General features: G+C 45.2%; 1 protein-coding gene across 2 annotated transcripts in view; it reads right to left on the bottom strand.

The window, feature by feature from the left end:
- SACM1L (SAC1 like phosphatidylinositide phosphatase) overlaps positions 1-22,745 on the bottom strand; it is a 68,127-nt gene that overhangs the window by 3,210 nt on the left and 42,172 nt on the right. For both annotated transcript variants that reach the window (XM_008260486.5, XM_051851703.3), the window contains 11 exons: positions 22,452-22,537; positions 21,603-21,689; positions 20,370-20,438; positions 16,727-16,806; positions 8,874-8,972; positions 5,894-6,032; positions 3,745-3,814; positions 3,577-3,649; positions 2,496-2,589; positions 2,287-2,379; positions 1,582-1,639 (listed from right to left, as the gene is read on the bottom strand). In XM_008260486.5, coding sequence (XP_008258708.1) covers positions 1,582-1,639; positions 2,287-2,379; positions 2,496-2,589; positions 3,577-3,649; positions 3,745-3,814; positions 5,894-6,032; positions 8,874-8,972; positions 16,727-16,806; positions 20,370-20,438; positions 21,603-21,689; positions 22,452-22,537 — 948 coding nt within the window. The remainder of the gene's footprint in view (positions 1-1,581; positions 1,640-2,286; positions 2,380-2,495; positions 2,590-3,576; positions 3,650-3,744; positions 3,815-5,893; positions 6,033-8,873; positions 8,973-16,726; positions 16,807-20,369; positions 20,439-21,602; positions 21,690-22,451; positions 22,538-22,745) is intronic.

Below are 22,745 nucleotides of genomic sequence, written 5' to 3'. Positions count from 1 at the left end.
TCACACTACGTAGTGACCATCCACAGTGCTGACTCAACACTGAGGGGGAAACAGAGGAACACGCATGGAGCAGCCCCCTGCCAAGAGGCTGACAGGGGAAGAGACGGGGATGGTGGTGGCAGCAGAACCAGAGTTTATTCAACACACACCTGAGGGCTCACTGTATCCCACAGAAGGTAAAATGACTCATCAGTCTCTGCCTTCAAAAAGCTGCTGATCAAGTGAAAAAGGCAACCCAGCAGGCCGATCATTAGCACACAACAGACACACACACCGACTCTGCACAGCGGAGGCACCTGCCTCCGAAACACCCATCCCTCGGTGTGTGTGGGGCTCCAAGAGCCAAGTGCTGGGGGAGGTACAGAGAGCACTGTGCCCCGCTAAGGGGCGATGGCTTCTGCGAGGGAGAACGTGGGAGCAGTGAGCGGGCAGCCTGTGAGTGCTGCTCAGGTGCTGCAATTCAGCCCCAGGAAGGCTGACCCACCCGAGGATGCGGGACAGAGCGTGGGGACTGCACCTCAAGGTTCAACACGACAAGTCCCGGACTCTAACCCACAAAGCACAAGATACGGTTTACTGGGGACTGCGTTCTTACTTTAGTCTTAAATGCTTATTAACTTAGGAACACAGGGAAATATCAAGAAGAAATGAAAATGGGAAGCATCTTGTCAGCTCCAGTTTGTAGGTTGTTTTCCTCTCAATACATAGTAAGTAATGTCCAAGAACAGGAGGCTGGTTAAATAAGCGGTAAGTCCATAGATGGAATATTGTGCAGCCATTAAAAATGAAGACCATGGGACCATATTCATATTGCTCCATGAAAAAAGTTGATTAAAAAACGTGTATCTCACATTTGAAAATACACACACACACACACACACACACTTAGAAAAATTAAACATCAAAATGTTTAGAGTGGGGGCTGGCACTGTGGTACAGCAGATCAAGCCACTGTCTATGACGCCAGCATCCTATGTGGGTGCCAGTTTGAGTCCCAACTGCTCCACTTCCAATCCAGCTCCCTGCTACTGCACACAGGAAAGCAGTGGACATTGGCCCAAGTGTTTGGGCTCCAGCACCCATGTAGGAGGCCCAGAAAAAACTCCTGGCTTCAGTCCAGCCCAGTGCGGGCAGTTGTAGCCATTTGGGAAATGAATCAGCAGATGGAAGACACCCTCCCACCCCTGCCTCTCCCTCTCTGTAATTCTGCCTTCCAAATATGTAAAGAAATCTTTAAAAAAAAAAAAATGAACAGCGGGTAGCTTATCTCTAGCAGGCAGGATAAATATTGTCTTCCTCTTTGTCTAACGGTATTTTAATTACTGTGTATTGCTTTCATAACAAGAAAAAATGCTTTCCAAATGTTAATTATAAAAGAAACAATGATCAAACTACTATGTAAGGACAAATAATGTCCTAATCTGTATGTATTTTTTCTTCATGTCACATCCACTCCACTTTATTGATTACATTACACAGGGAAACATTAAGCACTAAGTAGGCTCAAAAACTTAAAATGAAGTACAAAAAAGCTCAACTGTCTAAGAAATAAATAAGAACATGAAATAAGAGCAGACTTACCAGCCATAAGCAAACAGATAATGCACATTGAAAAGGCAACAACCATGATAATAGGCAACTGGAAAATATAATGGGAGGAGACGCCATCACTTAGGAATTGATCACCAATGGTTATGAAATCAGCTGTGCATGCTCTAATATATTCAGTATTTTTTCAACAAAACAGCATTTAAGGGTTCAATCACAAATGCCCAAGTCCTCAGATGGGTTAAGTGTAAGATCTGAGGAAGCAGGCCAACCAAGGAGTACGGAGTGGGAGGAGGCCGCCCAGATGAGAACCTTGGCACCAGGCCTCCCTGCCATCCCAGGGCACTTTACCCACTGGAATGGAGCCCAAGAAGGTTCTTGCACAGTCTGGGGAAAAGAGGGGTCAACAAGGAGACAAGTAAAAAACATACTGTTTTGTTTTTTTTGTTGTTGTTCAGTTCGGTAACTTCCTGAACATAAGAGGCCTAGAGCCCTCTGAAGTGAGAACACGTCCACGTGTCCTTGGTTTCTGCACTCCCACACTGAAGGGATGTGTGAAGGGTGCGAGGAGAAGAAAACATAGGCTCCGAGTTTTCTCCCACTCTGCCCACTTCTATTTGGGGGGTACCTAGGTGCTTATTTACAACAGGAAATCCTATTTCCAATCAAGGAGAGTTAGTAACATGTATTCTTTCAGGGAAAGCTTTTAGTAACTTGAAAAAAATAAAAGTTTCTTACAGCCAGGAACTTCCAGTCCCTTGGAACACTTAGAGGACTGTGAGATTCTAATTCATCCACTGAATAGTTCCCAAGAAATAAGTCTATGGAATCCTAGAGCACAAAGAAGGAAATCAGTAATTCCCCACACTTGATGTAACCACATTTTGAAGGAACAATGCAAAGATACAACCATCTAATGGCCAAAAAAGCACCACGCGCAAACTTACTTGTCTAAATCCATCCGAAAAGTTGTTCTTATAATATCGTATGAGTGAGTTCCAGCCATCCATTATAAGTCCCAACTGAGTTCTCTTCCCAGTTCTGGTTGAAAGAGGTTAAGTTTTAAATACAGATTTGCATACTAAATACGCACCCTGTTTTATAGTCAAAAATATATAGTATGGAAATAGGTGAGTTAAAAAGATTTTTGGAAAAAAAAAAAAAGATTTAATAATTATCCCTGAAAAGAGAGACACTTCACAAAGGAAGTCACCAGCAAGTCCAAGAAAAAACGAAACACACAGCTGTGTCACAGGGTTTGGTTGTGGGACCCTGAAGGAGACAACAAAATCTGCAGGTGCTCCAGTCCATTATACAAAATGGTACATAAAGCATTTGCATTTTAAAAACCTACACACATCCTCTCCTGTACCTCAAATTATCTTGGATTACTTATAATGCCAAATGCAACATAAATGCTATATAAATCATTGTACCATGTTTTTCAGGGACAAGGAAAGAACCGTCTGTACATATTCAGTACAGGCACAATTTTTGGGTTACCAAAGTAGGCAGAGAACAGAACAACACTCAGGTCCAGTTGCAAAGACAAGAACTATGGAGAAACACAGAGCCTGAGGTGAGTGACACGGAACAGCAGAGACTAGAAACCTTCCTCCTCTTCAGGGAACTCACGCAGGATAGCAGGAAAAGACCCAGTCACACTACTAACAATTTCAAAGCCTTTGAACTCCTCCCTCTCCCCCAGGAGCAGACCCAGCAGCACCTGGCGCTCTTAGAGGTGTGGCACCCAGGCCTGCCGGGCCTGCTCAGGGAGAGCGACCATTCGGGTGAACAGGAAGGTCTGAGAAGCAGCAGGGAACCGCGTGCTCCCCTCTCCCTGTGCATCAGCATCCCTCAGGGAGGCTCCCAGCCCTCCAGCCCCTGGGCCTCATCCCCCAGCAATCCTGACTTGACGAGGCCCCAGCAGTTTGGTGTGTGGCTGTTCCCTGGAAGCTGCCACATGACTCTAAGGAGCACCAGGACTGCGGGCACTGACGTAGGACGCTGTGTCAAAGCGTGGCTTGCCTGGTAAAGTCAGTCTTCAAGGCACCAGTTCCTGCATACTGTTTGGCACAAGCATTTGCGTTGTCAGCCCAGGCTGTAAAAACAGTCATAAAGAGCTGATAAAATGACAACCAAAGCTCTAAATATAAAATGTCCAGCAGCTTTGTCTCTATTAAATAAAATACATACCATTTTTGTAAATCTTCTCAAATTCATGTTGTTCTTCAAGCTTTTGTCCCACATGCAAAACGCCTAGTCTCTAGAATGAGAACCACACCACATGTGTGTCATGGACTTCAGCAGACAAAACTCAGAAGAAAACCACACAGTCCCGCATCCTATCCACTGGCTCCTGGCTGGATGCCACAGCTCTCTCCGGCCCAGGGCCCACTGAACAGCCTCTCGTTGAGGCGCCTTTGCCCTTGAGCCCTGCATGGCAGAGACAAGGGCAGGAGTAGACTCAGGGAGAGGGGCAGGAGGGACAGTGAGAGCTGCTGTGGGACTGAGCTGTCCCCTCCTGCTTCCCACCCACCCACAATCCTCCCTCCTCACCATTCAACATCCTCAGGTCCCCACCCTGGAGTCACCTCAGTCTTAACCTCCATGCCAGAGATGTTTGAGAATCTCCTATCAACCTCCCCACAAACTGAACATGAAGGCTCTCTGCAAATAATCTCAGGAGTTGTTGGACCCCTGCACCCTATATATGGACTCCTCCTGCCCACTGCCCACAGGTTAGGAGCCCCTGCCTTGGCCTTTGTCTCAGACCATCCAGTCTCATCTCAGATGACCCCTCACTGTCCGCACCTCAGAAAAGCTCACTGTCACGGCATAGGAGCCATCCTCGGTGACTCTTGGCTAGGTACACATTCTGCCCTCCTGGAGGGGAATGGTACCACTGGAGTCCCATAGTGGCTGGCAGTGCTGCTGGACAGGCTCCCAAACAACCTCTTCAGGTTTGTAAGATTTCAGAAAATTCTTCTTAGCACATAAGATAGTTAAATGTAGATCACAAAAGCCAGCACAGCATTTCTAATACAGTTTCTCCTGAAAACTACACTCTCGAGTACGTCTAGGAGCCTGGCGAGGACGTGTTACAACACAAGCCAGAGGCTGCAGGCCCCAAGTCATGCCTTTGGTGGGACTGACTATGAGATTCATGAGTAATCCGCCTGGAAGAAGCTATCTGGCCTCCAAAATTTCCTTCTAAGTATCTCAAACTCATCAGGTAAAGCTTTATAAATGCTTACTGATTCTCTGGGCAGGACACCATCTGGGACGCATTTTGCTTGGCCCTCACAGCAGATGCCAATGTGATTCAGAAATCTACGTTCTACATATTTTCAATTCTAAGTATCAACAGAAAATGATTTTTGTTTCTATTTTTATCATAAGCACAATTTAGCAGTAAAGCAAGCTGTGTCACAAACCTTCTATCCAGAAGTTGTAAAACAGATACAAACAAAGACAATCTTGAGGTACTACTTTATACTATTAAAAAGAAAGTTCAGGCCGGCGCTGTGGCTCACTAGGCTAATTCTCTGCCTTGCGGCGCTGGCACACCGGGTTCTAGTCCGGATTCTGTCCCACAGCTCTCTGCTGTGGCCCGGGAGGGCAGTGGAGGATGGCCCAAGTGCTTGGGCCCTGCACCCCATGGGAGACCAGGAGAAGCACCTGGCTCCTGCCATCGGATCAGCGCGGTGCGCCAGCCGCAGTGCACTGGCCGCGGCGGCCATTGGAGGGTGAACCAACGGCAAAAGGAAGACCTTTCTCTCTGTCTCTCTCTCTCACTGTCCACTCTGCCTGTCCAAAAATAAAAAATAAATAAATAAATAAAGCTTAGGAAAAAATGATTAAAAAAAAAGAAAGTTCAAATGGAAATATTTACTGCTGGCAAGAGTTCAAAGAAATGGATTTACTCACTGCAGACACCAGTGTAAACTAATTATGTATGACTCGCTTGGAAATTAACATTTATTCTCTTAACCCAGTAATACATGTCTAGGGATTAATCCAAAGGAAATTATCCATGTGAATAATCTAAACAAATGTGTTTCCTATAATGTTATTTAAAAGCCAAAGACAGAACAACCTAAATGGCTTAGTAAATCATAGTGAAATGTAATCATTAAAAACTATGATTACATAAATGTTGAGGGAAAATGGAAAAGTAAGAACTACACAAACACACACTGACCATGGTTATGGGAAACGTGCACACCCATGATGGCAGAACACAAAAATACAGAGTCGGGTTAGGGCTGAGACTGGCTCTAAAAGACCAAGTTTCTGTCATTTTCTGCTGCGTTTTTCCACATAAGAAAAAATGACGTCACACCTGAAGCTGGGCCTGAAGGGAGCGACGAGCCAACAAACTCTGGATCACGTTGGTCCTGTCCAGACAATCCATGCAATTGCTCCGGAACACGCCTTCCTGGTTAGCCACCACCCTGCCGGCCGAGTCCACTAGAAAATAACTGAAACACAGCTGTATGAACACTCACATAGCACAGTAGGCCAAAACCACGAGGGACAGGGGTTCTCACTTCAGAGACCTCACTAACATGTGCTGAAGGTCACGCACGATGCATGGTCAGGCATCTTTCACTTCTAGACCACAGACAAGTTTAAGTGGCCATGGCAGAACAGCTCCCTACGCAAAACACAGCTCTAACAGTAGAGTAGTCGATTCACCCAAGAGACAGGGAAACCAGGATTTGGGAGTATTACAGAAGAGAAGGCCAGAAGAGATTTATTTGGACATAATTATTCCAACTTTGCCCTTCTGTATTAGCCTTTTATGATGCCTACACTATCTGTATTAGGCTCCCCTGTGGAGTTTGTTGAAAACGGAGATTCACGGCCTTGAGAACTGAATCAGGATCTCTGAAGCAGGAGGGTGGATACTGTACATTTTAAACATTTCTTATTTCTTCAAACAAGTGATATACACCAATAGTATAAAATGTGTAAAGTATAATAGGGTATTATTTGAAAAATGTTTCCCTCTCTTTTTTTTTTTTTTTTTTTTGGAAAGGCAGAGTTAGTGAGAGAGAGACTGAGGCCACAGCAGAGAGCTGGATTAGAAGAGGAGCAGCTGGGACTAGAACCAGCACCCATATGGGATGCCAGCACTTCAGGCCAGGGCTTTAATCTGCTGTGCCACAGCCGGCCTCAGTAAGTTATTTTATTCTATTTTATTTTGACAGGCAGAGTGGACAGTGAGAGAGAGAGACAGAGAGAAAGGTCTTCCTTTTGCCGTTGGTTCACCCTCCAATGGCCGCCGCGGCTGGCACACCGCACTGATCTGATGGCAGGAGCCAGGTGCTTCTCCTGGTCTCCCATGGGGTGCAGGGCCCAAGCACTTGGGCCATCCTCCACTGCACTCCCGGGCCACAGCAGAGAGCTGGCCTGGAAGAGGAGCAACCGGGACAGAATCCGGCACCCCGAACGGGACTAGAACCCGGTGTGCCGGCGCCACAGGCGAAGGATTAGCCTAGTGAGCCGCGGTGCTGGCCTCCCTTCTCTTAATCACCCACATGTCTGCCCTGAGCCAACTAGTTACCAGTTGCTGTGCTTGCCTTATTTCTAACAACCTCCTGAGATAATGCTACAAACTCAAAAATTTGACAACACAGAGTTGTCACAGACTGGCAGCACAGTCTTAGCATTTTAGTAACTTCATGTTACTTTCAAGGACTGAGTTTTTTCATCCACAAAAAGGAGGTGACAGTGCCACCACCAAGCCATTCCAAGGTTCAAGATAAGGCATAATGCACATAAAGTACCGAGTGGATGGAACACAGCATGTGATGAAGGTCAGATAATAAGAACTGGAGATTATTCCCCAGAGGCCAAACAGAGGAAGGAAATGCAACATATTTGCTGATAGCTAAATGTGACCTCAGGAATAAAGGCTTAGAAAAAGGTGGCTGATTTTTTTTCTACATGGGCTCATGCACAATTGGCAGGGCTCGTTGACAACCGGCATTTACAAATGTGCACATGAGTGCATGTATGTGGGCTGGCGGTTGGCCAACTGGGTAAGTCGCTGTCTGTGCCACTGGCATGCCATCCAGGCACTGGCTTGAGTCCTGGCTGCTCTACTTCAGATCCAGCAGCTGGCTAATGCGCTTGGGAAAAGCAGCAGAAAATGGCCCAAGTACCTGAGCCCCTGCCAACCATGTGGGAGACCTCGATGAAGTTCCTGGCTCCTAGCTTTGTCCTCACTAAGCTCTGGGGAGTGAACCAACAGACGGAAGATCTGTCTCTCCCTAACTCTTTCAAATAAAGTAAATCTTAAAAAAATTTATAAATCTTACTTCTTAAATCACACTATAAGTCTATGAGGTCGTTAATGTCTCCACTTTACAAATGGAGAAGATAACTGGCCCATGGGGCACATGGCTAATAAGAGGTAAACTGACATTCAAACTAAGATATGTCAGACTCCAAAGCCCAGATTTCTTTCCCTTTTCCCAAAAGTCCCCTAGGCAAAAATGTCTCAGTGGATCTTCTCCAAGTCACTGGTGAATGTTCTACCGTCCTTGTGGAGGACTATATGGCAATGGAGACAGACTGAGGCACCAGTCCCCCTTGTTTCTTATATTCCAGTACAATGGCAACTACTGCATGAACCCATCAACTGCCAGGCCTAGCCAGTGTTTCCTCTAACAGGCCAACGATGGAGGGCAAGCTCCCGCTATGCTCATGACAAAACCTCATAGAAAACGGATGATAAATAATATGTAACACACAAATGGTGAAAGGACCACTAAGATATTCAGACCTTTTATTTCACTAATCCTACTCTGAAGAGTGGGAAGGGAACTAACAATTTAACAGAAGAATACACACACACACTCTCACACTCAGAATGATTCACTGCAGCACAACCTTGCATGACAGGCAGAAAAGGAAATGGACCAGATGCTCAATGTGAAGCAAAACATTTAGTAAGAACTATGTTATGATACAAAAGCCACTCAACACTATCATTATCCACACTAAGTAGGCTAATGACAAATGCCTGCAACATGGTTAGTGCAAACAACTGAATGTGAAACAGCAGGAAACCAAGTTCAACTATGTGAAGATCTATAAATGAAAGATGCCCTGTAATATGAAAATATCTGGCTTTGAGTCATTTTTTAAAAATATAGAAGCATTTGCAAACCATCACATCTCATCTTTTCAGTAAAACAAGAAAAATACTAAAGCAGTGTGGACAAGCACTGATGACACAGTGACAGGTACCGTGTAACGAATGTGACTGGTACACACACACCCTCCCTGCCACCACGAGGAAGTGAGCTTACCTTAATTCGTCCTGCATTTCTGCTACCTGGTCCAACAGAATACTCAGTCGATCCCATCTCATATTTTTACATTCCTTATGGAAATCAAAAGCAATGTATCTATCAAAAAAACACATTTAAAACTGATCAGAGATGACTCATTTTCCTATTAGTGATATTTTCATAGTTGGTTTTCCCATCAAAGCATACATACTTCTTTGCAACACTGGCACCTCCTTCACTATGGTTTCCCACACTACACAACCCCCGCTCCTTCTCATCTTCCTATCAGAGAAGAAAAACAACCCTAACAATCATCACACACCCCCCCGTATCTTCACACGATCTTCAGGGGGCCTCAGGAGAAGACCAGGCAAATACTGCCGCGGGCTCAAGTGCAGTGATGAGGTGTGCTCTGTGAAAGCACAGCCAGCTGAACATCTAGCTCGTGTTGATTCTCTATTCTCATGTGCAAAGAACACAGTTCGTATGTTCAAAATGGCCAACCTTAACTCAGTCCATGGAGGACTGGTGGGTGTCTGCTGTGTACCAGGGGTTATGAGAAGCAGAGAGACAGCACAGTCAGCACTGTGGTTAGTTACTGGCCTTCCTAGCACAAAGCCTGCTGCCCTTTATCACCATTTATACATCACATACACCTGTGGCAGAGGTAACTTTCTTATTTGTCTACCAAATATATGTATATTCTATATACGTATATACATACAGAATAATGCAGATATTATATATAGTATTTAAGAGACAATTATAAATGTTCTAAGATATTTAACATAAAAGTTTCCCTATTTAAGCTGCTCCTTGAGAGGGGGAAAAAAATGAGCCAATTCCTAAAAGTCAAGGGAGGAAGAAAGAGTGCCAGGAGCCTGAGCACCATGCGGATACATGCAGAACCCATCTATTCCATGTCTGCCCAACTCTCTGCTCAGTGATCAGCACGGGTCATCAGGCAGGGGCACTGAGAAGCATCAGCCCTCAGCTGCACAGTGTAGATGAGGTCTCGCTCCCGTGAAACTCCCCAGCTCCAGCTCAGAGAAGGGATATCCAGAGTGTGGGCAACTGGCAGATAACCTGAGCATGCCACTTCAGAGGTCACCCCAGGTGAAAATGGTATTCTCAGAAATCAGTGCAGGACAGAGCTCAGCCAACTGACAGGCTGGTGACTGTGGGAGACAAGGAGTGGAGGAGCAGACAACGAGCTGCGTTTTCAAAAGCAGCTCTGATAAAAGTGGCACTACGACAGTTACTTAGGTGATGCTCTTGCCCCAAGCAATGGCACCGGATGTCTGAAGAACTGAAGCAGGTACTCAGTTTCAGTTAAGCAACATCAACCATCTAGACATCTACTGGCAACAGTGTACCCTACAGCCAGTACTGCACTGTACACCTAAAAATGTTTCAGGAAGTACATCTCTACATTCCTACCAGAGTAAAAGGAAATTAAGGGGGGGTGGAACCCACCAAAGAACTTAAGTTCCACTGCACAAGGATTCATAAAAATGTATTATTGGTCTAAATCACATTTATATTTTCCAACCATGAATTACATATCTGTATTTTGATAAGTGATTTTAAATATTTTTTTTATTTTTTATTTTTTGGACAGGCAGAGTTAGAGAGAGAGAGACTGAGAGAAAGGTCTTCCTTTTTCTGTTGGTTCATTCCCCAAGTGGCTGTTGCGGCCGGCGCGCTGCACCAATCCAAAGCCAGGAGCCAGGTGCCTCCTCCTGGTCTCCCAGGCGGGTGCAGGGCCCAAGGACCTGGGCCATCCTTCACTGCACTCCCGGGCCACAGCAGAGAGCTGGCCTGGAAGAGGGGCAACCGGGACAGAAACAGCGCCCCAACAGGGACTAGAACCCGGGGTGCCAGTGCTGCAGGCAGAGGATTAGCTTAGTGAGCCGCAGCACCGGCCTAAATATATTATTCTTAACCCAATAATCAAGCAGTTCTATTTCTTTCCAAATTCTAGGAAGCAATCTTTAAAGACATATGACCTCGTATATTTCATTTTTTTCTCATCCAGTTCCCCCCAAAATAAGTTTCTATCACTAACATACTCCCTTATCACTCCTCAAGAGTGCAATCATGGGGTTGGTACTGTGGCGTAGTGGGTAAAACTGCCACCTGCAGTGCTGGCATATAGGCGCCGGTTCAAGTCCTGGATGCTCCACTTCCGATCCAGCTCTCTGCTATGGCCTGGGAAAGCAGTGGCAGACGGCTCAAGTCCTTGGGCCCCTGCACCCACGTTGGAGTCCCAAATGATGCTCCAAGTTCCTGGCTTCGAATCAGTGTAGCTCCGGCCACTGTAGCCATCTGGGGAGTGAACCAGAAGATGGAAGACCTCCCTCTCTCTCTCTGTGCCTCTCTGTGACTCTGCCTTTCAAATAAATTTTTTTTTTTTAAAGTGTGCAATCATATGACTTTTCTCTTTGTAGCCATTTACCAACTCATTAATTTAATTTTCTTAGTAACAAGCGGTTACAAAACTAAAAAGCTGGGGGTGGGGGCGGCGCTGGTGCTGTGGCATTATCAGGTTAAACCGCCACCTGCAGTGCCAACATCTCATATGGGCGCCGGTTCTAGTCCTGGCTGCTCCACTTTCCATCCACCTCCCTGCTAATGCACCTGGGAAAGCAGCCAAAGATGGACAAAGTGCTTGGGCCCCTGCACCTATTTAGGAGACCTGGAAGAAGCTCCTGGCTCCGATCTGGCCAAGCCCTGGCCACTGTGGCCATTTGGGGAGTGAACCAGTGGATCGAAGAATTCTCTCTGCCTCTGCGTCTCCTTCTCTGTAACTCTACCTTTCAAATAAATAAATCTTAAAAATGAAAAACTAAACTAAAAATCAAATTATTACAACAGGTATCTTAAAGAAAACAAATCTATTATTTGGCTTCAGTAAGTCAACACACTTTTTACCCATTAGATACATATATTAAGTAAAAAAAATTAAATACACTTCTTATGATCTTCTGTCTGATGATCTTCAGAGCTCTTAAAGGGAAAATGATAGCTACTCTGGGTTTCCCACTCTGGGAGCAGGTGCCTCCAAATTCCCCAAACAAAGAGCATAATTTTGGGCTCTAATTTATGTCTCAAATTCTCAAAGTTAGCTTCAAAAAATCCAGATTCCTTAAGTGAACTCTGCAGGCAAAGCCTATCTGTGTGGCCAGCACCGTGGCTCAACAGGCTAATCCTCCGCCTTGCAGCGCCAGCACATCGGGTTCTAGTCCCAGTCGGAGTGCCGGATTCTGTCCTGGTTGCCCCTCTTCCAGGCCAGCTCTCTGCTGTGGCCAGGGAGTGCAGTGGAGGATGGCCCAAGTGCTTGGGCCCTGCACCCCATGGGAGACCAGGAGAAGCACCTGGCTCCTGCCATCAGATCAGCGTGGTGCGCCGGCCGCGACGGCCATTGGAGGGTGAACCAACGGCAAAGGAAGACCTTTCTCTCTGTCTCTCTCTCTCACTGTCCACTCTGCCTGTCAAAAAAAAAAAAAAAAAAAAAAAAAAAAAAATCCTATCTGTGGAAACCCTGGTAGACAGATAATCTTAACCAGAGTGTACACAGGAGCCAACAAACTTTTTTTTTTTTTAAAGATCTACTTACTTATTTGAAAGTCAGAGTTACAGAGAAGGAGAGGCAGAGGAAGAGGCAGAAAGAGATCTTCCATCTAATGGTTCACTCCCCATATGGCCACAATGGCCAGGCTGAAGCCAGGAGCTTCACCTGGGTTTCCTGCTGGGTGCAGGGGCCCAAGGACTTGGGCCATCTTCCACTGCTTTTCCAGGTACATTACCAAGCAGCTGGATCTGAAGTGGAGCAGCCAGGACTCAACCTTTACCCATACAGGCTTTACCTGCTACACCACAGCACCAGCCCCAACAAACTTTACGTATATACATGATACCTGCTGGACTTCACACCCAGAGATTCCGATGTTTCATGTCTGAACACATAAGCTGAGAACATTGCCCAAAGGATTTTCAGTCGTATCCTGCTTAGGAATCCCTTTTCTGTGTCATGTGAAGTGTGTGGGGCAGATTCCGCAGGCAGAAGAGGCAAGAGTGGGTAGACTGAGTGCCTGTTATATTCACTAGAGCTTTCAAACTGCACCAGACACTAAAATTCCTTCTCCAAAGATTCACTGTATTATTAATCTTGGTGCATGCTTCAAATTTTCTACAGGTTAAAACAATTTCTCTCCAAATAAAACAGCACTACTTTTGGGGGGCCGGGGAAAGATGTTCTCCAAATGTGCATGACCACTTTCACCTACTAGGCCAGCGGTTGCCCTCCTAGCTGCCTGCGGCGGAGAGCTCCACACGGGCAGAGCCACCACTCTGCCCCTTCCCGTGGGGCAGCCGCCGTGTGCGGATGCCCAGCTTCCCCCGAGGCTGCACGGTCTGCGGCTGCTGCCTGGTGACTCACAGGACAGCGGAAGTGCACAGGCGGAACCGCTGCAGCTCTTGTGCCGAGGACCACTGAGCACACAGCGCACAACCACGAGACACTCCCATCATGACCTGATGACTGGAGTTTCACAAAGCCTCACAGGGGCACAAAGCCAAGAGGATTTCAGTCAGACAAATTCAACCCAGACCACAGAGGCAGGTGTTCAGCCTAGTGGTAGGATGTCAGTTAAGACACTCACATCCCATAGCCCAGTGCCTGGTTTTCATACCTGGCTCCATGCCTGACTCCAGCATCCTGCTGGTGCAGCCCCTACTGGGAGGCAGCAGGAGTACCGCAACTCATCAGGTTATCGCCTCTCAATTAAAAAAAAAAAAAAAGTTAACTTATGTATTTGAAAGACAGAGTTACAGAGAGAGGTAGAGACAGACAGAGAGGTCTTCCATCTGCTGGTTCACTCCCCAACTGGCTGCAACAGCCAGAGTTGTGCCGATCTGAAGCTAGGAGCCAGGAGCTTCTTCCAGGCTTCCCATGAGGGTGCAGGGGCCCAAGGATTTGAGCCGTCTGCCACTGCTTTCCCAGGCCACAGCAGAGCTGGATCAGAAGAGGAGCAGCCAGGACTAGAACCAGCACCCATATGGGATGCCAGCACTTCAGGCCAGGGCTTTAACCTTCTGCGCCACAGCCAGCCCCAGTAAGTTATTTATTTATTTATTTATTTTTGACAGGCAGAGTGGACAGTGAGACAGACAGACAGAGAGAAAGGTTTTCCTTTTGCTGTTGGTTCACCCTCCAATGGCCGCCGCGGCCGGCACACCACACTGATCTGAAGGCAGGAGCCAGGTGCTTCTCCTGGTCTCCCATGGGGTGCAGGGCCCAAGCACTTGGGCCATCCTCCACTGCCCTCCCGGGCCACAGCAGAGAGCTGGCCTGGAAGAGGGGCAACCAGAACAGAATCCGGTGCCCTGAATGGGACTAGAACCCGGTGTGCCGGCGCCGCAGGCGGAGGATTAGCCTAGTGAGCCGCAGCGCCAGCCCCAATAAGTTATTTTTTAAGAACACTTGAGGGCCGGCGCCGCGGCTCACTAGGTTAATCCTCCGCCTAGCGGCACCGGCACACCGGGTTCTAGTCCCGGTTGGGGCGCCGGATTCTGTCCCAGTTGCCCCTCTTCCAGGCCAGCTCTCTGCTGTGGCCAGGGAGTGCAGTGGAGGATGGCCCAGGTGCTTGGGCCCTGCACCCCATGGGAGACCAGGAAAAGCCCCCGGCTCCTGGCTCCTGCCATCGGATCAGCGCGGTGCGCCGGCTGCAGCGCGCTGGCCGCGGCGGCCATTGGAGGGTGAACCAACGGCAAAGGAAGACCTTTCTCTCTGTCTCTCTCTCTCACTGTCCACTCTGCCTGTCAAAAAATAAAAATAAAAAAATAACACTTGCGTGTAGGTGCTAGTTCTGTAGCATAGCAGGTAAAGATGCCACCTGCAGTGCTGGCATCCCATATGGGCGCCAGTCCAAGTCCCAGCTGCTCCACTTCTGATCCAGCTCTCTGCTATGGCCTGGGAAGGCAGTAGAAGATGGCCCAAGTCCTTGGGCCCCTGCAACCACACAGGAGACTGGGAAGAAGCTCCTGGCTCCAGATTGGCACAGCTCCAGCCATTGCAGCCATTTGGGAAGTGAACCAGTGGATGGAAAACCTCTCTCCCTCCCTCCCTCTCTCTGCTTCTCTGTAACCCTGCCTTTCAAATAAAATAAATCTTTAAAAAAAAATGTTGTCAGAGAAAATTTCAAGCCAGTAAAAAAATATTCTTTAATCTCATCTACTATAAAAATCCAAGTTGAAGTTTAGTATGTCTGGTGAGTTATGTATATAAGACTTGGTCTTCAAAAGGGTCATGGAAAATGTGTATTTATAAGAAATTATGTATGCACTTCAAAAATTTGGGGGCCAAAGTACTCTCCCACTAACTTGATGTTATACTCTCGAGTTTGAGGCACTAAGACAGACATCAGTTTGCAAAGCACCCCTCAGGCATTTGGCCTAATGGTTAAGGTGCCAGTCAGGACTTCATTTCCCATATCAGAAAATCTGGGTTCCACAGCCCACCTCCAGCCCGATTCCAGCCTCCCGCTAATGCAGACAGCAGGGATGGCTCTTGTGGCTGGGTCCCTGCTACCCACAGGGAGACCTTGGTTGAATTCCTGCTCCCGGCACTGGCCCCAGGGACCACTGTAGGCATTTGGGGAGTGAACGAGAAGGGAGCGCTCTGCCTCTCAAATAAATATGTATGAAGGGGGAAAAAAGAGAGCCCCATCGGAGAGACATGAATTCCACTAAAACTGAAGAACATACATCAAATTTATGGTGAGGCTTAAGGAGAAAAATGGTGAAATTAGTGATGCTTTACAAAATGTTTGTGGAGACAATGCCCCAGAGAAAGCAGAGTACAAATGAGTAACTCATTTTAAGAGGGGACAAGACAATGCTGCAGATGAAGCCTGAGACCGCAAATCATCTACATGAATTTTCAAGGCAAAAATTAATCTTGCTTGTGCCCTAACTGAAGAGAACCGACAGTTAACAGCAGAAACAATGGCTAACACCTAGACAGATCAACTTATTCAATTTACACAATTTGGACTGAAAAAGTGAAGCAAATTTGCTGCTCAAGGGGGCCTACATTGCAGACAAGAGCAGAGCTCTCCACAGAAATTTCATGTAAGATCCAGAAGCTTTTCTTGGATGAACTGCATCAAGATAAGAAACATGGCTTCACTAGTAGGATCCTCAAGTCAAAGCCATGGCTACCAGGAGCTGGAAGTCGACAGGCTAAGCAGAAGAGGACTGGGCGAGGACAAGGTCATGGCAACAGTTTTCTGAGATGTTCAAGGCAGTTCGCTTGCTGATTTTCTGGACGGCTAAAAAATGATGACATCTGCTTGTTACTCCAGTGTTTTGAGAAAGCTAGCCCAAGGTTTAGCAGGACTCCCAGGAAACCCTTCCCAGAGAGCCCTTCTCCACCACAGTCTCCTGCCAAAGCAGCCCACTTTGCGACCGTTTTGATGGATTCAGTACAAATCCACTTCCTGCTTTGGCTCCTTCTGACTTCTTTTTGTTTCCTAATCTTGAAGCATCTTTAAAGAGCACCCATTATTCTTTATTTAACAATGTCAAGAAGACTGCATTGACATGGCTAAATTCCCGGAACTCTCAGCTCATCAGGAATGGGCTACACTTGGTCTTAGCTGAAAGGCCCAGAAGTGATAGGAATGGACTAAAAGGTTCGCATCGTTACTTACAAAAGTATGTTGAACCTGACTGATGTCAAGAAATACAGCTTATACATTTTATTTTTATCTCGTAATTGCATGTTTCCACAAGCTTTTTGAAGTCCCCCCACACATGTAATTGCACATCTGACCTGAAAGACTTGCCAAAGGCTTCCAGAGAGGTACCTGATCATGCCACTTCCCAAGGAAGACACCATCGACGCGAATGTTTGCTCAAGCGGCTTCTCTGAGCCCTTCTGGTTTACCTGTGAAATATTTAAAACACCAAGTTTTCAGTTTATTTAAGTGAGAGAGTAACATCAGGAAAAACAAGAAGCTTTAAGTTGTTATTCTCCCACAGAAACATTAAAAAAAAAAATCTAGAAGCTATCTGAATGAACTTTGTAGAAGCTCTGGAAAAAATAACAAAATTTTATAGTAACCAACCAAGTGTCCAAGTAAGAAAACGCCACCTTCAAAACCGTAGCAAATTCTGTGCCATTCTTACTCACCTTTTCACCATCCTCTCCCCAGAGTGCTAACAAACTTAAATCTTAAATGTCAGTAACCGGGCTTTCAGTTTTCCCCTCACTGAACCAGAGGAAGCAGATCCTCTGGTTATTTGCACTGTGTATACCTGTTCCAACCTGAAGGCCTAACCTGCTCATTTCTGTCATGTGTAACTCCCAACACAGAAGGGAAAAACCGAACACTGCTTGTAAAAGCTACAAGAGGTTATGAACCAACACACACCGAGAGTGAACCAACGGAAGGAAGACCTTTCTCTCTGTCTCTCTCTCACTAACTCTGCCTATCATAAAAAAAAAAAAAAAAAAAAAAAAAAAAAAAAAAAAAAAAGAAAGAAAGAAAGAAAAGAAAAGAAAAAACGAGAAATTAATGCTGTAAGACACAGAGACCAAAGTGCAAAACAGAAGTAAATCTCCCTTACCAGTAGCTTATATGTAAAGGGACTAACTCTCCAACCCAGAGAAAAATATTGCAAGGATTGGTAAAAGACATGATCTGTGTATGACCTACAAAATATTCACTTTGAACCTACAGACGCATATAGATTGATAGTAAAAGGTTGAAAAAAAGATATTCTAAGCAAATAGTAATATAAAGAGAGCTGGGATAGTCAAACTAGTACCAGATAAAATATACTCTAGGTGAAAAAATGTTATAAGAGACAAAGAACATTGTATTGAGAAAAGCGCCAATCACCAAGAACATTTAACAAATATCAACATATACGCAATAAACTGGCAGAGTCTGAAAATACAATCAAGCAACACTGACAGAACTGAAGGGAGAAGCAGCAAACTACAAACTATACTGTGGGCTAGAACCTAAGTTTCAACACATTAAAAAATCTGAAATTAAAATATATTTTCTGATCACAACAGGAAGAAGCTAGGTATCAATAACAGATGCAAAAATAAAAATTAAAAATGTCACAAATATGTGGAAATCAAACATGTTCTTAAATAATCAAAGGAAAAAAATCACAAAATCAGAAAATATTTTAGACAAACTATAGTATGTCAAAGTAAAGCAGTATTAAGACGCAAATTTATGTTAAAACATACATTAAAAAAGAAAATCTCAAATAGATAACCTAACTTTACATCTTAAGAACTAGAAAAAGAAGTAACAAGCTAAAGCTAGTAGAAAGAAGGAAATGAAAAAAAAATTGAGCAGAGATAAGGAAAATAGACAACAGAACAACAGAGAACATCAATGAAAATAAAGTCAGTCCTTTGAAAAAATCCAAAAACTGGACTTACATGATATCTAGAACGACCAAGAAGGAAAACTCAAATTACTAGCATCAGTAACGATAGTGAGGATATTATGAACAATTTTTGGGAAATAAAAATGATTCTAAGAGAATACTAGAAACACTTACACACCAACAAACTGAATTTCCTAGATAAGAACAAATTCCTAGAAAGACAAAATCTATACCAAAACTCAATTATGAAAAATAGCAAAACCAAACAGATCAATAACTACGAAGGAGACTCAATCAGCAGTGGAAAGCCCTGGACCACACAGCTTCATTAACAAATTTTATCTAAAGTTTAAAGGACAAACACCACTGCTCCCTCAACTCTCCGAAAAAACTGAAGAGGAGGGAGCGCTTCCTGTTCTCTTCTATGGGGAGAAGAAGAGCTGCTAACAGAACTAGACACTGCAAGACGACTACAGAGCAGTGCCCTTTCACTACCTCTAACCAACACAGCATCAGAAGATGTAGCTAGAGCGATCAGGGAAGAGGGAGAAATAAGAGGGATCCACACTGGAACAGAAGCAGTGACATTATTCCTGTTCACAAATGACGTGTCTTCAATAGAGAAAACTCTATAATTTCCACAGAAGTGCTGTTAGAGCTAACAGGTGAAGTACACTTACGACACACAAAATCAACACATAGTACGCAACTGCATTTCCATATGCTAACAATGGAAAACTCATAAAGGTAAACAATTCCATTATAGTAAAACCACAAGGAATACTCAGGGGACCAACACTGTGGCACAGCAGATCAAGCTGCCAACTGCGATGCCAGCATCCTGTAAGATGCTGACTGCTCAATTTTTTTTTTTTTTGGACAGGCAGAGTAGACAGTGAGAGAGAGAGACAGAGAGAGAGAAAGGTCTTCCTTTTGCCGTTGGTTCACCTTCCAATGGCCGCGGCGAAGCCAGGAGCCAGGTGCTTCTCCTGGTCTCCCATGCGGGTGGGTGCAGGGCCCAAGCACTTGGGCCATCCTCCACTGCGCTCCCAGGCCACAGCAGAGAGCTGGCCTGGAAGAGGGGCAACCGGGACAGAATCCAGCGCCCCAACCGGGACTAGAACCCGGTGTGTCGGCGCCACAGGAGAAGGATTAGCCCAGTGAGCCGCGGCGCCGGCTGACTGTTCAACTTTCAATTCAGCTCCCTGCTCATGTGCCTTGGAAAGCAGTGGAAGAGGGCCCAAGTGCTCCCATGTGGGAGACCCAGATAGACTCCCAGGTTCCCAGCTTCCGACTGGCCTAGCCTTGGCCACTGTGGCCAATTGTGGAGTGAACCAGCAGATGAAGATCTTTTTCTGTCTCTTCTTTTCTGTAACTCCACCTTTCTAAACAAAACAAACAAACAAAAATTAAAGAAAAAGAAGGGCTAGTGTTGTGGCACTGTGGATTAAGCTGCCACCTTCAACACCGGTGGCATTCCATATGGGCACTGGTTCAAGTCCTGGCTGCTCTACTTCCAATCCGGCTCTCTGCTGATGACCTGAGAAAAGCAGCAGAAGATGGCCCAAGTGTTTGGGCCCCTGCCAGCTATGTAGGAGACCTGGATGAAGCTCCTGACTCTAGCTTTGGCCTGGCCCAGTGCTGGCCGTTGCAGCCATCTGGAGAGTATACGAGTAGGTCGAAGATCTCTCTTCTGTCCTTCCCTCTCTCTAACCTGGACTTTCAAGTAAATAAGTGAATGTTTACCAAAAAAAAAAAAAAAAAAGTACTCAGGAATGCTCAAATATAAATAAAAATCACTTGGTCTGGCTGTTCTGGACATTTTGGGAATGAATCATCTCTCTGTCACTCTGCTTTTCAAATAAACAAATACCGAAAAAAATTAATAGGGACTGGTTACAGAGTGAGAAGTCACTGCTTAATGGATACAAAGTTTCAGTTTAATATGAAAATTTGTAGAACTGGACAGTACCGATTTGGATACCTTAGGAAAATACTTAATACCACTGAACTGCACATTTAAAAATAACTGAAATAAAATACGGTTTTGTGAAAAATAAAATTTTTCTCCCAAGAAAGATGAAGAAAACATACCAGATTTATTATGACTTGTTTCCCATAAATAATTACTTGTGAGTCAAAATGCCTTTGGAAACCATCCATCTAGAGGAGCAAAAAAAACATAAATACCGATCACATTACATTATAGGAATATTTATAAAATTTCTTTAAAGTGCCTCCTTAACTGCCCTATTTCTATATTCAAGAGAATGATGGCAGGATGGGGATCATGACTTGTAGTTATTCTAAACACCACATGATAATTAGACCCACTGTACTCTGACCCATGTACTACCAATTTAATTAAGAGTATAACCTCAGTAGAATATTAGCACTTTAACCAGCACAAAGTTTCAAACCTTACTGAGATTTCTCAAATCCGTGTTTGCCATACTATCCAATCAGGCTGTTTTTCCACATCTCTAACACGCCATCCATGCATCCTTGCAGGGGTGGGGAACTTTTCTTCTACCAAGTACTACTTGGATATTTATAACATCATCTGTGGCCATACAAAATCACAAACTCAAAAATGTGCTTTCTAGGGCTGGTGTTATACCACAGCAGGTAAAGCCAACGCCTGTGACATTGGCATCCCATATAAGCACCGGTTCAAGCTTTCTAGGGCTGGTGTTATGCCACAGCAGGTAAAGCCAATGCCTGTGACATTGGCATCCCATATAAGCACCGGTTCAAGTCCCAACTGCTCCACTTCCAATCCAACTCATGTTACTGTGCCTGGGAAAGCAGGGGAAGATGGCCCAAGTGCTTGGGCCCCTGGACCCAAATGGGACACCAGGGTGAAACTCCTTGCTTCAGCCCTGCCCAGCCCCAGCTGTTGTGGACATCTGGAGAGTGAACTAGCAGATGGATGGAAGATACCTCTGTCTGTCACTCTTTCAAATAAATCTTTGAAAAAAAAAAATAGCCTGCTATAGTTGTGTTGAATTTCAAGTCCTGCTTGCAGTCATCTTGGCAGGACCAGACCAGACGATTCTGCAGGTTTTACACAGCCCCTGTGTCAGTCACTCTCTACCCCTGCATTAGAGGGTCACCCTGTCAGTCACTCCCCACCCCTGCGTTAGAGGGTCACCATGTGTCAGTCACTCCCCACCCCTGCATTAGAGGGTCAACCTGCACCAGCAACAAGGAAAAGGGCCTCAGCGATGTCCAGTCTGACTACGGGAAGTGCATCCAGGGCTGCAGGCAATCTAAAACACGACTGCACTTGCACTTTCACTCAGTGAACAAGGCATGGGTACCCACGTGATTTGCTACTTTGTTGATCTGTGGAATTGGTTTGTACTTCAGGTTTGGTCTTTGGGACCAGAAAACAGGTATTGATCCTCGAGTCTAAAAGAGAAGAGAAATGTGAAAAGAAACACGAACTTCGTTTTCTGAACTTAATTATTATTGGGGTGATACACACACACACACACACACACACACACATGACTTTTCAAAGGAAAAAATAAAGCAACCTACCAATTTGGAAAGAAGTTCATGTGTACCTGCTCCTAAAGTTCCTACTTTGGGAATACACTCAGAACTTTTCATTCTGTGGTTTAATTAACACAGCACTTGTGTGTCAGTTCTACATCTCCTCTAAATTCTAAAATAAATCAATTTATCCGCCAAGTAAAAGTTAACAAGTTAACATCTATGATATAACTTGGCATTATGAAGATATTAGGAAACTACTTCATTCATTCTGAAATGCTTATGTTTATCAAGGTTACGAATGTGTTCAGCCACTAACGCTCTGGAGCAGCAAGGATCCACACTCCACCAGGAGCCAACAGGGCAGGAATGCTCTCACAGGAAAGAACACGGCAGGTTAACGTCAATCACACGCCACCAACAGACAGGCCATAACCCCCACACCTCCTATCCCACCCACTCTTCTTTTAGGGCTTTAGGGTAAGAAATGTCAGCAGATCAGCATGAGATCAACAGAAAACACTCTTTTTGGGTGAAGGTTTTCCACACTGTAGGCAAAAATACTATTTTATAAAAAAGGAGAAGGAAGAAGCAGCAAATCCCAACAGGACAGAAAATCACAGTCCAAGCAGAACAGGCCAGCTCGCCAGCTGCTTGACAGACAGGTTCACTTGCCTGCACAAACGAAGCCCTGCTCCCATTGTAGTGCACAATCTGTTCTGTTTCTACAAAGTTAGCTGCGTGGCCTTCAGAATCAATTCCTAAATTAAAAGTAATTAGGAAACATATTGAGTACATAAGAAACATCAGAAAATCACACTTGTAGGCTAACTTGGAAAGAATTAAACAAGTTCAAAGTAGTAGAAAAGTACTTGTAAAACTAAACTCCAAACAAAGGCACAATCCATCACCAGAAAATGAATAGAAGCTCACTCTAAGTACATTTAAAAGGAAGTAAAGACCTATTGA

The sequence above is a fragment of the Oryctolagus cuniculus genome, chromosome 10 (assembly GCF_051225735.1).
Source record: "Oryctolagus cuniculus isolate XC-2025 breed Fujian yellow rabbit chromosome 10, ASM5122573v1, whole genome shotgun sequence".
In the NCBI taxonomy this organism is placed as follows: domain Eukaryota; kingdom Metazoa; phylum Chordata; class Mammalia; order Lagomorpha; family Leporidae; genus Oryctolagus; species Oryctolagus cuniculus.
This window is presented reverse-complemented; position numbering and strand designations above follow the sequence as displayed.